The sequence below is a fragment of the Corvus kubaryi genome, unplaced genomic scaffold (genome assembly GCF_017639235.1).
Source record: "Corvus kubaryi isolate FWS band 111438036 unplaced genomic scaffold, C.kubaryi_AGA036_p1.0 split3-73, whole genome shotgun sequence".
NCBI lineage: Eukaryota > Metazoa > Chordata > Aves > Passeriformes > Corvidae > Corvus > Corvus kubaryi.
In genome coordinates this window covers 34,403,031-34,420,529 of record NW_024582091.1, presented here as the reverse complement: position 1 = coordinate 34,420,529, position 17,499 = coordinate 34,403,031, and the positions used below count along the sequence as shown (strand labels likewise).

The 17,499-nt window shown below is 37.3% G+C and overlaps 1 protein-coding gene across 3 annotated transcripts in view; it reads right to left on the bottom strand.

Annotated features, from left to right (window-relative positions):
• LAMA2 (laminin subunit alpha 2) overlaps positions 1 to 17,499 on the bottom strand; it is a 348,381-nt gene that overhangs the window by 128,282 nt on the left and 202,600 nt on the right. For all 3 annotated transcript variants that reach the window (XM_042017501.1, XM_042017503.1, XM_042017502.1), the window contains exons 17-19: positions 16,423 to 16,550; positions 10,999 to 11,085; positions 4,693 to 4,904 (exon numbers count right to left, since the gene is read on the bottom strand). In XM_042017501.1, the coding sequence (XP_041873435.1) occupies positions 4,693 to 4,904; positions 10,999 to 11,085; positions 16,423 to 16,550 (427 nt within the window). The remainder of the gene's footprint in view (positions 1 to 4,692; positions 4,905 to 10,998; positions 11,086 to 16,422; positions 16,551 to 17,499) is intronic.

The window sequence follows — 17,499 nt, the reverse complement described above, 5'->3', positions numbered from 1 at the left end:
GCCTCTACCTTGTTGAGACTCTATTCTAAATATCTACTCTAAGAGCAGTACACATCTAACAATAGTATATATAAACAAGAATTATAATTACAACTACTGTGAACAATTCTTTAATCCAGGGCCAGTTTAGTAACCATGAAATCAGAGTCTGGAAGACATAATCAGAGCTCAGTGTGTTATCTTTGAATGCTATCTAATGTAAGATCTGAGTTGGTTCTAAAATTATAAACAAACTTTGCTGATCTTTCCACTTTGGTTTACATGTCAATTGTTAGCTCTTTATCCAAATGAATGTCTTTGGATACACTTTGGACTAGAATCATATGCATATTTTGGTTCCAAACCTTAGTCAGGGTTACCAGCTGTGTAGATAACAAGCGCAGGAAAAGAATCATTTATAACTACATCAGCTTCGTTTGTATCAGTGTCTGTTTTCTCAGCTGTTTCAGGAGCAGAAGCCCTCTTAACTCTGGAGTAGTGAATCCAGGTCCTTTGCCAGTGACTTTGATTGCAGTGAGGGTGGTCAACAAAATCTGGAATGGTCCTCTCCACTTGGCCTGTAGAGGATCACTATCCCACCACTTAACATGATGGTTCTGCTGTCCTGGAATTCCCTCCCCATTAATGTAGATGTCAGGAAATGCTGGCAGGCTGAGAACCCAGTATAAGGTTGACTGACTACAGGGGCAGTAATGCTCTCATGCCCTAGGCTGCACTGAAAAACATACCAAGGATTATCTGCTACCATGACTCTCCAGGATTTCTGTCTCAGCAACAGCATCACAGTTCCCAGAGGGAATGGGACCCAACTGACCAGTCTAACTCATCACAGTGCTGTTTTATAGATTTAAAAAGGCAAAGAGAATGCGGTTTTTTGAGCAAAACAGCAATGCTTCTGGCTCCTAAATTCTTATGTTTTAGGAGAAGACAAATTTTGGGGAAGATGTCTATCTCCCTTTATGTTCTTCAACCACCACAAGAACCTTTGAGTTCTTCAATCCTTTTGGCACGCAGAGATTTGGATAAAAGCCCTTAGCACTCGCAGTAGAGAACAGGGATGTGATTGGTGTCACAGGGACTATAACCATGCAGTCACTGATTCCATCAGCATGAGCTGGCTCCTAAACATTCATTTTTTTTCCCCCTCAGAGGGGAATGAACCCACATCTCTATACCAATTATCAATCTATTCTGTAAATTTGGGCTCCAGTCTGCATTTTGCCTTCCTGCAGTGCCCTATCTGCATATGTTGTTTTTTTTTCTCAACCTGACACCCTCATTTTAAGAAACACTTAAGAGTCCCAAGAGTGAACACATGGCAGTCGCATACTTGCATGTCAGAAGGTGCTATGTGAGACAAGGCAGCTATATTTTTCCTATATATAGATTACTACAATAGAACCTACCTCATTACTTCATTGGACTTGCTAATTTACAATTTCCACTTATAAATTAAAAGGATTGGTGTGCAATTTTTCTCCCTGCTTTTGAGGTGTTACGAAAAAGTTGCTTCTTTCAATGAAAGCAACTTTAAGACTTGTGATTCTGTTCATGGCAAATGAATGTTTCTCAAATGTTTGCAAAAATTCTGGAATAAGTAACAAAAATGTTCTGGTTCTGCTGTTCATACCAGTCATGTAACACCTTCAGAGATTTTGATCTTCTGTTTTGCAATATATTTTCAAAAAGTAAAAATTAAAAGACCTTTCTGCTGTAATTAACATTGCTTATCTTTTCCTTTCACTCTCAGCTTTCAATACTAAACAAACCTATGATTTACCTCTTTCGTCTTGTACACAGACCTTTTCACCCTGATGTTCATGTTTTAAAACTGCTGACACTCCAAACCATACAAGGTGATAAGTATCACATACATGTATGTTTTGAGTATATATCTAATTAAAATGGTCAGTGGGGAAAGATGATGCCAAAGCTCAGACTCAACAAACTACAATCCTCCATGCAAATTAAAAATATTTCACCAATCTTTTTATACAGACCTCAAAACCCAAGCTCAGTCTGATTTGAATTTTTTATGCTTATCAGGCATATGAGAACACAAGAATCAAAAAGAAAATTTATACTGATTTTATGAATAGATGAGTTTGTCCTATTTATATTACATGTTAAAGCAAGTAGCACTCCATGGTGCCTTAACTCAGTCACAGATGACTGAGTGCAATGCAGTGGTAAGAGAGAATTTGGAATATCAGGATTTTGATTGTTTTTCTTGGCTCTGGCAGTACGTACATTCAGAAGAAACACACAGTCAGGGATATTAATCTAATAAACTGTTACTCAATCTGATAAATTGCATTTATCTCACCTAGAGCTTTCCCATTCATTCACCTCTACTGGGAAAATTAGCTCTTGTCCAAACCTCCAAATGGTTGTTATAATACAATGCAGCCTGTTGGAGAAATTTGTCTTACTTTCTTCCAAAATGACACTGGTCAAGATCCTTCATTCTCTCTAGATTTCTATAAATATTTATGAGCTTGTATTTATGATCAAGCCCCACACTTATTCTCCTATAACAGTAGTACCTATAAACTGAAACACAGGCAAACTTGAATATTTGCTTTAATTCATGTCATGACACTGACCTCTATTATCATCAGCTCAACCTCCAGGTATTTGCTTCGGCACATGGAGCTGTTTCACTCCAAAAAACAATCTACTAGAATCAAATCAAATAAGGACATTTGCTTGTTGTTTTTAGATTTATGGTTTTGTTAAGATACACCAAAAAAATTCAGAGATGCTATGATGATATAAAGCTGTACTGTCATTTGAAATGGTTAATGCACACAACAGCACTGTACTGAGAAAGAGTAAAAACCATTTCAAACAATAATTTGAAAGCAAATTCATGCTTTGCAATACTCTTGGATTTGGCTTTTTAATAAGGAACAAAATTGAAAACAACAAAGTAAAGGCACAGTCCCTCTGATATTGTAGCTGCAGGGCAAACTTCATAGAAGTCTGCAAAGGAAATAAAAAATCATACGCAGAGAAGAAAACCCACATGAAAGGCAGAGAGTCGATGAATACAAGGTAACTGCAAGCACAAGGATATGAATACATTAGGGGGCTCTTCTTTCAATGATATTAACAAAAAAAGCAAAGCTTGTAATTCAACATTAAGCATGTATTTATTTTTAATATATTTTTTAGATTGTATGTTTTGCAAACGCTCCTCATATAAAATCTCTTTCCCATGGACCTGTCACTGCTGTGGAAATGGTCAAAGCACCAGCCCTCTCGATGATTCAATAATGGTGACAAGCTCCTGGAAGCTATGATTTTTGAAATACACTTCTTCTTAAATCACTTTACACACTTAACATTCTAACTTATATTACATCATTCATCATGAACTGTTAACTTATGGAGAGAATATATATGATTGTCCAAATTTTTTCAGGCATTGTGTAAAGTAGGTACAGAAAGCACTTACACACGTGTTTGTATTCATGGTTATCTATGACTTTGTGTACATCAGTGTTTATTGCCCTTAGCTGAGAAACTTGGTGATGTTCTGCATCTCACTGGCTCCCACACACTCTCAGGAGGTCCAACACAACCTAGTATTTTCACTTTTAGACTGCAAATCACTAATAGGGCAAATTCTGGAAATGGATGCCACTGCCTCAGACTTCTCTGCTCACAGCACATACTGCAGACATGGTCCCCATGTTCCTACACACAGAGCAATAAGACAGTACCCCAGCTCTCTTACTTGCACAATTTTATGCTGCTATAACACCTTTGCACTCAGTGGAGTTACTCTTGTGTTTATTATAAAGGACCAAACAGGAATAAATCCTTGTGACAGTGAAATAAAATGCTCGGCTCTTTCAGGACTGTTTGTGACCTGTTTTATTCCACTTCTCAGAATGGCAAGGAAGGGTACATGAGGAATGTTTTTTAAGTTAAAAGCACTTGTTCTGCATTCTGAAATGTGCCAGCAATGGCTCAGAGAGAGCCACTGACTCCTACAGCAAGAAAAGCTCCTGTTCCTACCAAATCTTTCATCTCCACTGAATAATTTTTTGCAATCACTATGGGGAAGTACATGCTGGGGCTGATATTTGAATAACATGCCACCACTCAGCTGAGAATTGGTAGCTTGCTGCAGTGCCAGGTATTTTCCTCCAGAGCACTTTAGAAAAATCATCTAGTGCTTTAGGAGATTTTAGGGTCTGATTTGCAGGTCGGAGAATTTTGACCTGTAAGCAGCAGCACCTCCCAACCCTTACTGAGGTAATATAAGTGGGAAACAGGTTACAAATGCTGCCAGAGCTGGACCCTGAAACCGAAACATCGCTCCCTCCTTTCAATCTCACAAGTGAACAGGATTTTTCTGGGTAGCTTATAGCATTTTTTAGTGAATAGTTTTCATTTATTTTTATTTATTTTTGTAGATCTGACATTTAGTATAACCTTTTGCACCCATGCAATGCTCAGTGTTTTTCCATGTCTGCTTCACCTAGAGCTTTTTAAATAAGTTTTTCTTTCTATTTACTTTAACACCTCCTTTCCAGATGCAGATGCACAGTGTCATTATTAGAGCTGTAAGTATGCTGTATCATTCTCTTGCTCACACATACAGAGGCACAGTCTTCCTCTCAGGAACAAAGTTATAGATAGATCAATACTGTCAGGAGCTGTAAAAAGTTCGTGACTTACGTTGACAGTTCCTTGCATGAAGAGCATCGCCAAAATACCCATCAGCACACCTCTCACAATATTGGCCTGTTGTACCTGGCTTACATATCAGACAAGCACCAGACAAGCTGTCACAGCTGCCAGGAACAGAGAAGTCAAGGTTGTCATTACACTGGCATGGCTGGCACGATCCCCCTGGTATTAGAGGTTGTCCAAAATAGCCTTCTGCACACCTAAGGTAAAAGACATCATCAGTTAGGGCCTTTAAACAATCCTCTCATGAGAAATATTTAATTATGTTGCCTCCCTAATCACCAAAAATGATTTGATCTTCTCTCAAGTGTGTCTTATGCATCTTTTTTCTTTCTCTCTCCTTCTCTTTTTTAAAATTGTAGATACAGTACCAGCTGAAATCCTGCCAGTTCTGCTAGTAATTAGACTTCAGTAGGCAAAAAATCTTGTCACTGCACTGAAGGTGAGACAAAGCATAGCAAGAAATCTTAGTGACACTCTAGAGGAAGGGGGGTTGGACTACGTGACCTTGAAAGGTCCCTTCCCAAACCCAAACTACTCTATACCTCTATGTTAGATATACTTTGTGTGTCAGCACATTATGTATACATGTGCTGTACTCAATCACCAGCAAGCCTGATTATTTTTTTCCCTCTACCTTTAAAACTTCTTTAGTTTAGAAAAACACCTTTAGAATGTAATACAGACATAAATTTGTTTACCTAACAAGATCCGCCCCCCCCAATTTAAACTTCCCCTGATCTACTACATGGTCAAATTTGCTTAATTAATGGATTGCTAATCTCTGTGTAAATGTGGGTAACAAAAAGATTGCTCATTACCACAGGAACTATGTTGTTGTGTACTATACCTTTTATATTTTAAGAGAATTGTTTGAAAGTATCACATTCTTATCCACCTTGCCCACCTGCAATTTTCTGTGAGCACAGTGTAAAACAGGTTAGTGAATCTGACCTAACATGAGTCTGTATTAAAAGCAAATTTCTACTCATCTCACAGCCTATTTCCTATTTATATTCTGGTCTGCTTTCCCTTTCTGTTACATTTGCTCACACTTCATAGTAAGAGCAGCTTGTAGATAGTGAAGAAAAAGAAAAGAAAAATTGCACAGTTCTAGCTAATGAATTTATTCATGCACACCTCAGATGAACTCCAATTAGTATTAAGAAAACAGAAAGTACATAAAGCACATTGCACAAACTAATTTTTCCTACTATTTCAAAGTCATCTTGAATTCAGTTTTAATGTACACAGATACTCTCTCTATTTTCTAGTAGTACTGGATGGCATGGTTGCGGAAAGATTTTGTGTATCGTCCTAATACAGAAATGCAGAGTTCCACTACGCCTTCACTCTTGTCCCTTTGTGTGCCTCAAGTTCATCCTTTTCCTTGCTTCCAGAATATCACATAGAGCTTTTAACTGGACCCTAAGCAAATCTGTCTAAACATGTACTAAATATTATTAAATATCTTCAGCAAAGATTACAAAGATTGTAAAAACTGGGTAACTGAGAGCAGGGAGGAAAAAATAATGGGAACTAATTGAACAGTTTTCTGTAATTTTGCACAAAATAGGATTTTTTTCAATCCTCTGAAAATATTCACGATGCAGACCATAGATGAATAATATATATAAATAGTCCAGTGGTTTGGTGCATGTAAGCACTCAAGACCATGAGTAAAATTTCCACAATCTAGCCCACTCCTGTAGCACAGTCATATCTCAAATTACCTCCTCATAGCAACAAGACATCAAAATCTTGTCATTAGAATAATTCAGGTATTTTATTTTCAGAACCTGTCATAAACGTAGCAATTTATTTTATTTTCTGCAAAGGAAGAGATAAGTTTTTCCTTGATGGAGGATATCTCAGCAACCACAGAAGACTAATTTTCAGCTTAATTTTGCAAAAAAAAATTGGCTTTTTTTCAGTTATGAGATCTCAATTACAAAGGCCAGGACTGTATCTTAACATGTAACAATTAACAGCCATGTTTTATCAAAACTGGAGAGTATTTGGATAATTTATGCAGTTATCTTACTTTACCTAAACCAGATTACATCTGAAGTTAACCCACGCTTTGCTAATTTACTACTGGTGTGATTGTCATAAATCTGTATATCTTGGTCCTACTAATCTATTTAACTTCACTTAATGCGTGTTTATTTTCCTCTTTCATTTAGGGGCTAGTTCTGTATTTAACAGCATTCACAGAAACTTACCAAGCAGTTCACAGAAAGAATACTCCAATGATTTGTGTGAAATGCACTGCTAGTAATCTCCTTCTATTAATAGCAGGAGACCTCAATAATTATTTGTATCCTCATCAGTTTAGACTTTGATAATTAAAATTAGAAAAACCCACTACCATCACATAGCCATAGTCTACTTATGCACATAAATAATCTTGAATCCAACTGAAGATGATTCTGAAAGTGGGGGTAAAGCAGTTAAAGCTTAAAAGACAACGGTGTACATGTATCTATGTAAATTCTTCCTCTTTTTCTCCCACTTCTCCTGAAGTTGCAGGGAAGGATTAAAAAAATCAACTTTCCTTAATTCCATCTTTATTCCCTTAAGGACATTCCTACTTCAGCTTCTTTTCTCAGGTTCAAAGCACTATGTGTTTGGCAAGGTTTAGATTAAAAAACACCAATAAGTATGTGGCATGGAAAATTACTTTTATGCATTACAAAAAACACATGTATAAATAAATGACTGCTAACTACAGCATAACACCTCTGAGATTAAAAAATAAACAAAAATAGGAGTAAAAAGCAGTGATAAAAAAGATTGTGTCCGTATTTTCTACTCTCAAATGCAGGTGTCTGTGACTGACATTGGTTTTATATAGTATAAATGGAGCCAAATACAAGGCTACTACTTAAATATACGTGTATGAAAGTCTACAGGGCCTGGTCAGTATGGAGTTAATATTCCTCACAGCAGTCTGCATGGTGCTTTGTATATACACATATATGCACAGAAACACAGGCCTATTTTATACATTTCTTTATATTTACTGGAAAAAAGAGCCCTTGAGACAGAGCTAGTTAAGCCTGCAAATCCAAACACTTTAAAGTCTGGAAATACTATTTTTGCAGAGTCTTTGAAATTTATGTGCCTTCAACCTGTGCACAGAATCAGACAAAAGCCCTGTGGAGAAATGGCTTGTGAGCACACAGTGAGGTATCTTAACTCAGGTGCACAGCACAGATGCTACTGTTGTGTGACCAACTATAAATCTTGCATTTTCTAATGTCAGAATGCCTACCTTTGCAAGCTGCAAAAAATCCTGCGTAACACATTTGTTGTATCAAATCTCCTGAAATGTTTGACCCTTTTCCCATCAGTACTGCAACACAGACTTGCTGCTCTGGCACTAGTGGAAGAATTTTATTTGCTACAGTGAGCAGCAGTTTGAAGCCATGGTACTCATGAGAGTCTGTGGCTGGTGGCACTCTGTGCTAGACTTGAAGAGTGGGGGAGGTGGGGGGAAGAAAGGACATGGGTCAGCTCACCCTTCTCCTCACACATGAGGGACACTGACCCTCCCTGCAGGAGGAAAAGGTCACTGGAACCATGTACATAAATCATGGAATGCTACAGGAAAAGCCCGACTCACATATTTTGTTTCTTTTCCCTTGCAAGACTGTATGAGGAAAATGTATGTCATCATCCTATAAATGTGCTGGGCTAAAATGACAACCTTTTGTCATTCTCATACATCCTTTCTATGAAGTTAAAAGAATGTCCATCCTTCCTCATATGCCTTCAGAAAAGTGAGCAGTGAGCAAAGGAAAAAACATCTAATTTGTTTGGGAAAAACATAAAATGGGAAAGCTGGGCTCTCTATACAATTATAGATATGTGATAACTCCCAACACGGTTTATATATGCAATTATTTTGATGGTGTTATGAGCTGGACTCCTCAGAATATTAAGCAATTATGGCACCATCTTCCTGAGAGTTCCAGTGAGAGAAGTAGCAATTTTTTTTGACGTTTTACAAATCAGACATATATATGTATCTCCCTAGGGGACAGAGGATATATTTTAAGTCCAAATAAGTACAGTGCTGTGCACCCTTACTTCATGATACTTAGTATGTCATGATAATTTAGCATTGTTCAGCTAATGAATCATGTGGCTCAGATCACTTGTCACTGTGTAGTTGCTAAAATGAAAGAGAATTTCATGTAAACTCTCTCGGCAATTATACAACCACTACTAATAGCAAAAGGCAACATGCTTTCTCCTGATCATTATTATTGACAGCTGCAGACATTTCAGAACAACCTGTTACAATTAAAAGCAAATAGTTCTGTGAGCTTTGGAATTAATAGCCTAATTTCCAATGGATTTATATCTCATGGTTACAAGGCTAAGGGCTGATTATTTGCTGCAGGATGTTGCTATTCAGCAGGGAGTAATCCCTCAGGCTACAACAGTACTTTTTCCTTGCCCTGTGAAAGTTTTCTTACGGGCAGAACATTTAGTAACCTCTCTTGTTCTATCTGTTTAATCAGGTGTGAGTTCACACAGTATTCTCCCCCTTAGCTATGACATGTCCTGATTTATTAACCTCTATTCAGCCACTTCTTTTCATAAAACCTTCAGGAACAATTATCTTTGAGACCTCCTACCTTCTGCCAAATTCGGCTGAAATTGACCTATAAGTGCAGATGACTTAGCAGGCAGCCAGAGAGGCATGCACAAAAAGATCACAGTAGCCTCATTTCCTTAGCAGATCAGGCTAAAATCCAATTCAGCCATTTATTCAGACTCTGTCCTACTGCATCTACAGCCTGTGCTCCACTCAGAAACAGCACTTGTTGCTAATGGAAGCTGTCAATGACCCTGCATTGACAAACTGCCACCAAAGTGCTCTTGATGTGATTTATTCCTGCCGTCATTAACTTCACAGCCCACTAGCTGAAAGAAGGTGATGACTTCCCAGACAGACAGGAAAAGACAGGCAGAAATAGCAGCAGCAGGAGCAGACTCAGTGATGATGGGTGGAAACAGGTGATAGCCTGCACTCTCACTTCAGGACAGATATAGCACAACAGAGGATTTAAAAGGAAGTAGTTGTAAATTGGAAAGATGGGAATATAGGGAGATTCACAGAGTGTTGTCAGGTTTCTACTTTTCTGGTTGTCTCTTACTCTTGGTTTATTCCTAATTCTCCTCATCCCAGCCTGAATATTTTACATCTTCATTCAGAAGCCTTACCTTTTTTTATGGTTTGCCTTGAAAAATCTGTCAAGCAGCTCATGGAAGTGCCAAACGGCAAAAGCCTACTAGGAAACAGAAGGGCCATGTTTTCATGACCCTTAACTGTCTAGCCAGGTGTTACACAGTTATCTGGCTTCTCCGGCCCCTATTAAAAAGGTGTCATTGGCAGGGTCACAGGGGACTGAGATCATGGAGACAAAGCCAATACTGATTCATCATGACCTCTGAACAACTAGCAGCGGTCCCCTGGCACACTAACTGCTCTTGAAATCTGTTCCAGCCATGTGAAATCCCAAGGGACTAAAGGCATGCAGACATAGTGGTGATATCCCTTGCCTATGTGGTCTTACCTCCTGTGGAAGGGGGTTCCTGGGAGCTTAGCACTAGCACTCACACTTACTCTCTGTTTCATTAAAATTCTCCACTTGATTCTTTCAGCATAGTGCCTTTGTAAAGCTAGCAATAAGTGTAGGAAATATATACTGAACTTTTCTATGTATTTGGTAAAGAAGAATTATCTTCTTTTGTCATTAAAGCCTAGCTTGTTCTACTCGCTAAATAAAGACTGCAACAGCAAATGAGAAGCAACAAAAATGTAAAATACTACTTTAAAAAATAATTAAAATCTATAAATAACTTATTAGAAGAGCTGTATTTTCACTGCATATTAAGTTCTCTAAGTGAAGCATCAGTATTTACTGCATATTTGAATCACTATGCTCTAAACATTCAAATGACAAAGGAGACAAAAGGTTTATAAAAATCTCAGAAGAGTGACAGAAAAGCTAGGTGAAACTTTTTTAACAAAGACTCTAACTTACCAGCAAATGTTTCTTGGAAACCTTACATTTTACCATAAAACAATAAAACAAGCAAAAGAAAAATACAAATTCATGGATCCAATATCAGAGGAAAATGCACAGGAATTTTTTCAGTGAGTTTCAGACCAGGAATGGGGATGAGAAGGGGAGGTAATAAAAAGGTAGAACAGTTCCATGTGATCAATACTTTTGTTTCGGGTCTCATATGACTAAAAGCATGGTACCTGCTTACCTTTCACAGCGTGGTCCCACGTAGCCAGCTGGGCACTCATCGCATATTAATCCACGATGTTGGTCAAAATGACATGTTGGGCTGAAGCTGTATTGTTGATATTGAGAAAGAAGAGGGACAAGGAAGGAACATAAAGAAAAGATAGTTAGGAGCATAGCTCTCTTCCCACTTCAGAGATTGTTAATTAGCAAAACAGTGCCCAGGAAAAGTGATTCTGGTCTACGACATGGGGCTTAAGTTCGACTCCAGCAAACTGAATTTGGAATGACTCTGCTATTTCTGCCACACTGAATATAGAGCAGTGGATGGCAGCATCCCAATAGCCTGTTACTACGGGACTTGAGCCTGCCAGCGAGTGGTCTGGATACCATTAAAAAGGCAGGAATGTACAGCTGTTTGTTTGTGCCCCCGAGGGCCTGGCAAAACAGTCTGTGCCATAATGTGGCCCCTATATAAATCTTTCTGAAGGACAACCGATTAAAAGCTCAGCTAACTTTGTGTAGAGTCAGCTGTGAAAGGAGTGCAGTGAACAAGAAAGGGGAGGGGCAAAATGGGAAATATCTGGTACAGCTTTCCAGAGAGTGTATTTGAGTTTAATCAAGTGCCAATGACCTCAAGCAACAGACCACACAGGCACATTGAAGTTTAAGAATAGTTTGCAGACCAGAAAGCTTTACCTCTTTGCTATGCTCTAATTATTTTGGGCTGGTTCAGGGTTTTTTTATCTTTTTTTATAAATAAGGATACATTAGCCATTTGCAAGCTCCACCTCTCAATGCCTGTGTTTAACTCCGAACTGTGCTCCTTCACTGTTAGCATTTTGCTTTCCATAATCTCTCTCCCTTAACACACTTTTCTGAAGAAATGTCCTGACACAATAAAAGATACTACACAGAAGTAGAGGCAATCTGTTCTTTTGTAATTCTGTAATGATTACTAGAGACAGAGACATATGAGCATCTTTATAAAGCCTCATCCAAATAATGGTAATCAATTCTGGTCAACCAAATAGAAAAATAGAAAAAGAAAAAAAAAGAAGAAATTAAAAGAATGTGAGTAGGTGCACAGTGGGGTAAGTATTTAAAGGGAGAAAACAAAGCACCTATCTGAAAAGAGATACTAAATTATCCTTTGTAACCTAGGAAAAGAGAATTTCAGAAGCAATAGAATTGCTCCAACAAAGACATCAGAAGGAAGGTATATTCAAGGTAAGAGTTCATGCTACAGTAATAACAAATAGACATAATCCAATCTTGGATATTGTCCTGGGTTGCAGTGTATTCTATTACCATCCCCATCAGCTGTTGAAATCAGGTGGGGCAGTGTTTCCTTGCCTCCTTCCCCCAGACTATCTTTCTGTTAATTGCCCATCATTGTCCTGCTGCCTGACTCAGAGATAACTCCCTCCGGACTATCTTCTGTGAATGAGCCTAATCAACACTTTGCCTCCTGACTCGTTACCCCATTGTGAGATGCTCCACCCAGAGGGAGGAACCAAGCATCCCATCGTGGATATAATCTGAGGCTGAACACCAGAGACACCGGGCTTCCCACTGGATTTCCAGAGGACAGGAGCTACACAGCCACCACTGGACTTCCTGAGGAAGAGCAGACTGTTTTACTACAGGATCACTGCTTCAGAGGACTGCAGCCACCATTCTACCAGACTGCTACCACCACCCTGCCTAACAGGGTGTCAGGTTGTACCTTGACTCTGTCAGTTTGACAGTGTTTTCTTTTACCTTTTTTTCCCCTTTTCTTTAATTTCCATTAAATTGTTATTCTGACTTGGTGCCTCCCACTGGTTTGTTTTCAAACTAGTACAGATATATTAAAGCAGGATATAGTATGACACTTTCTGGAAAGTAATAGGCCCAGGGAGGACAGAAAAGCTTAATTAGCATCACTTAATGTGATTAGCTGCTGGTGACTAGACCTCACATCTCAGGAGTCATCCATCCTGTGATCTGTCCTCAGTTATTCTTTTTTCTGTGCTATCCCACAAATATAAGAGATCAGTAAGAAAAATGTGCAAAGGTCAGGTCTAATAAAAATAGACAGGTGTTGGGATTTTTCTCTTTCCCATAAGGATTGCGTTTGTGTCATTTTGCAATGTCATTTACTTAATAATAGATTCACAAATGGATGAAGAGTTGGAGAAACAATAATTGTTCATTCTATTCTTTAATAGCAATGAAAGCACACATTATCATTGAATATAATCAGCAGCACCTGACTTAGTTAAAATAAATTCCTGCTTGTCAGTCCCAACCTCACTCTTTCCAAGAGCTTCATGGGAAACTCTGTAGAGATGCTATCACAGCTCATTATAACATTGTACAAAACTGACTGTACCAAGGTTCCACCAAGAGCTCCCAATTTAACTGCATAAATTTAAAATATAATAATGATAATAATTATAAGGATAACGATGATAATAATAATGGTAATGATAATGTACTTATTATTACTAAGCAATAATGATGAATAGCAGAATTTCCATGTTTTAAGGGTTGTACTTAGACCTTCCTTCCTTGATTCTTTCTCTGACTTAACAGTTTGACCATATTTCAACACTAAACATTAATATATTGAGAAATTCCCATTGGATGCTGTAAAGGAAATAATGATAGCCAGCTGAGAAAAGAGGAGTTTATCTTCCTGATTACTGAGAATCTCATTACTCTCTAGTGCTAAATACTAATGAACTGTGAGTATTGATTTGTCAAAACAAGCTTCAAAAAACTGTAGTCCCCCTCTTGATTTATCATCACTCTTTACAGTTTTCATACATGGTAACAACACTAATACCAGTCAGGACACAGGGTAAGTATGAATACACAGGATGGGTATGTATGGGATAAGTCTATGCTGGGAGACAGGGATTCCTAAACGCTTCCTAGTATGTTATAGGAAACATCTCCTGAGAATATGTTTGTAATTTAATTCTCCAAGAAAATACTAAAATTCTGAGACCAAACCAAATTCTTAGTTCACCTGCTATGAGATTACTCCTGACCTTCCCAGGCTGAGTGAGAGATCTATCTCCCATTTCCAGTGATAAAGCATTCCTGTCAGAGCCTTCATTACCCATAATAAATTTATGGCAACGTCAAGAGAAGAGCAATAATTATTCCAAACATCTATATTTGTTAGAAATTATGGAAAAATACCCAAACAGTTCCTTTGAAACTGCTTGAGTTTTAAATGTTAGAATGTTAGAACAGTTTCTACAAGTGGTATGTTAACAAGAAGACATCGGACAAAGAAGTCAAGCGTTCATTGCATAGACCTTTTATAACATGGGTATTGATCTCATCTGCATCACACAAGCACATATATGGAGATACATGCAAAAAGAAGAGACTACAACCCAGGATGTAGAAAACAAGCTTAGACAACTTAATTTTAGTTTCCTGATTTGGCCAAGTGCTCTTTGCTGACATATGGCAAGCCATTTATGACTCATGCTTCAGAAAGCACATGATTGGCTTCAGTGACTGCATATGGAAACTCCTGCCATTAGGAAACAAGAAAGGGAATTAGCAGCAGCTAAATCCACTGAAGTCAACTAAAGAACAACACAATCACCACATCATTTCTACAATGGTCAGAACAGCTCTCCACTTTATGTGGCATTGCAAAGAAAAAGAGCCAAGTGCTGTGAGAACAGTGAAGGGAGCCACTGTAAACATTATAAAGAAATGAGACACTGTTATAAAATACAAAACCTATTTTTTAATAGAAACATATCTCACAGGCTCATTACATGGACAATATTCTCTATGCAGCAGGAACTAAGTATTAAGCTTAGAAACCTAAATGTCCTGTCATGTAATGTAAGGAATTAAATACTTTAGGAATTAAAATCTATACACAGCTATTTATAATAATTTGTACATGCAATTAGTCACTCGCTCAGTTACTCAGAAAGAACATGACACACTACATCTGTACAGTGACATGAACTTGGTAGAAGTTTATTTTTCACATGAAGGAATCTGAATTGTTTGCAAATATTATCCCTAGCATAAAAAAAATCACTAGCAGCTAAGTAAGAAAGCAAAAGAAGTACTTTAACAGCATACAGGTAACATATAAAATCTTTAAAATCTCTTTTTTCCTCATAAACAAATTTAGTAATTGGTCTAGAACTGTCACGTCATGAGAGCTTGACTCTTACAACGCGTTCTGCAAAGCTAAACTTTGACTCACAGTTTCACAGTTCAAAGAACATTTATATTGTGTATTTGTTCTATACCTGTATTTTTCAAAAAAAATTAAATATTAAAAAGGGGACTGCTAACTTCAGAAAAGGAAATTAAAGTGCCCAGAACTATGATGACTACATAATGGAGGTCTCCAGGCATTTTGCCAATCATAACCTAAATTCAATCTATTTGACTTGGATTGTTGCAGATCTACGCAAGACTGAAATGTGATAGTGTTTTCCCTTCTTTGTCAGCACAGTGTTCCCAAAGAAAAGAAAGATAATTATGGATGCAAGGAAATACCAAGTAATGAGAATGTCAGAAGAACCATGCCTGAACAGCAGATATAATAAACCCATATATATATCTAATAAAACCAACTGAAGAGCTGTGTTAACAGGAAGGTAGGTTCCCATTCTACAGTCCCCTGGAACTTCTGCTCATAAGTGTTTAGACTATTCCTGCTCTGATCAGTGCAATTTTAATAGGATGCAATACCATAGACGAGATTCAGAACAGTTTTATCCAGGTACATCATGTAAAATGCTTTTGGTACTATTATTTTCCAGGTACTGCCTGTGGCAAAACCAACGAAAAAATGTTCATGCCACTTGGTCTATTAAGTTAAGTGATGGAGTAGCATAGACAAGCTTTTGTAATGAAGGAAACTTCGGTTCTTAGATCAGAATTTTGAATAACTTTTCACTTGTATTTTTATTTAATAAAATAAATTAACAGTATTTTTTCTGAGATACGCTGACAAAATATTTTCACTGCAAGATCTAAGGATGAATTTAAATTCCAAACAAATCACAGAATGTAGACTGAAAGAAAAGGAAAAGTAAAATCAGAAAAAGCCCACAGAAAAAGCAGAAAAAGTCAAATTGGAAATTCAGCTTTAAATTCAGTTTTAAAACTAGAAACTACTACTCTTAAGGAGGACAGAAAAGCAAATGCTAGTTATTAATTTGAAAAGCATTCATCCATATTCTGTGTTGTTTTTTCTAGCTTAGTCTCATCCAGCTTTTGTCTTCATTTGCCTGTCAGTGGAATTAGGCACTCTGCCCAATTGTAAAAATAAAAGTTTATATTGCAGAATATATCATTTGATTGGAAGAAAAAAAATCTCCAGCATACTTGTAAAAATATAAATTAAGAAATTATGCAATTTACTAAGCAAAAAAGTGGAATATGCAATAAATATACAACTTACTTGTTAGAAGGTATATTTAGGGGGCAAGCACACAACTGACAGTCTTCAGCTGTCCCTTTAGTTGCATCACCATAGAAGCCAGGCAGGCATCTGTCACAGTATGAACCACCCGTGTTGTGTCTGCAGTCCTAAACAGAAGATATAAAGTACAAATTGACAATTAGACAATTTGCATATGGAAAAAGGTTTGCAACACTTATTCTTATTTTCTGCTGTTTGTTGAGAAACAGTTCTACAGGTTAGCAGTCACAATCACTGCTTCATATGCTCTTGTGTGTAACTTTTTTTTAATGTAAAACAAAAAGAATATTTAACAGAAAGCCTTTAAATTTACCCCACACAACAGTTGTATTATTGTTTTAGCTTGCTTAAAGAAAACCAACTTTCAAAGCATTTGCAGTTTAGCATTGCAGTCTTGCAACAGTCGTATTTTGTGACAAACTGTTTTTAGATGTTGATTCCAAAACTACAGCCCAGACTATATAATTTATAAAAATGAATTATTACATTTGACATGTAAGTGCATTAGTTCATTTTACAAGGTATGTGGCTAGCAGTATTTGTAAACAGTATCAAAGCCTGAATTAATTAATGCTTATTGCTAGAATAGAATCTTGCCTCTATTTCGAGAGCAGAAGCAAGGACAAGTATACTGTGTATAGGGTGCTTTCCAACAGTTTGTGTTCATTCGTGTGACTGCATAATAGGAGAAAAAGTAAACTGAGCATATGAAACATGGAGTATAAAAATGGCAGTACTAGATTTGAATTTTTGTATATAGCTTTTGGCTGATCTCAAATTAAACAATCTTTTAGCAGAATGGAAATCGGTCGTGTGAGAAAAGGCTTCCCATGATGACTTGTAAGAACCAAGTTTTAAAGAGTAATTACCCTTCCTATTCTTCTTCCCTCTCACCATATAGGACTTAGAAATTCTAAATAATTTCACAGAATCCATAATAGATTCAGAAAATTACTTTTCTGCCTTTATCTGTTTCCTTTCTTCCCCCCACATTATTAGCATACCACACTATTCCTTTCACTTCTATTTACCACATGATACCCAAGTGTAGCCCTT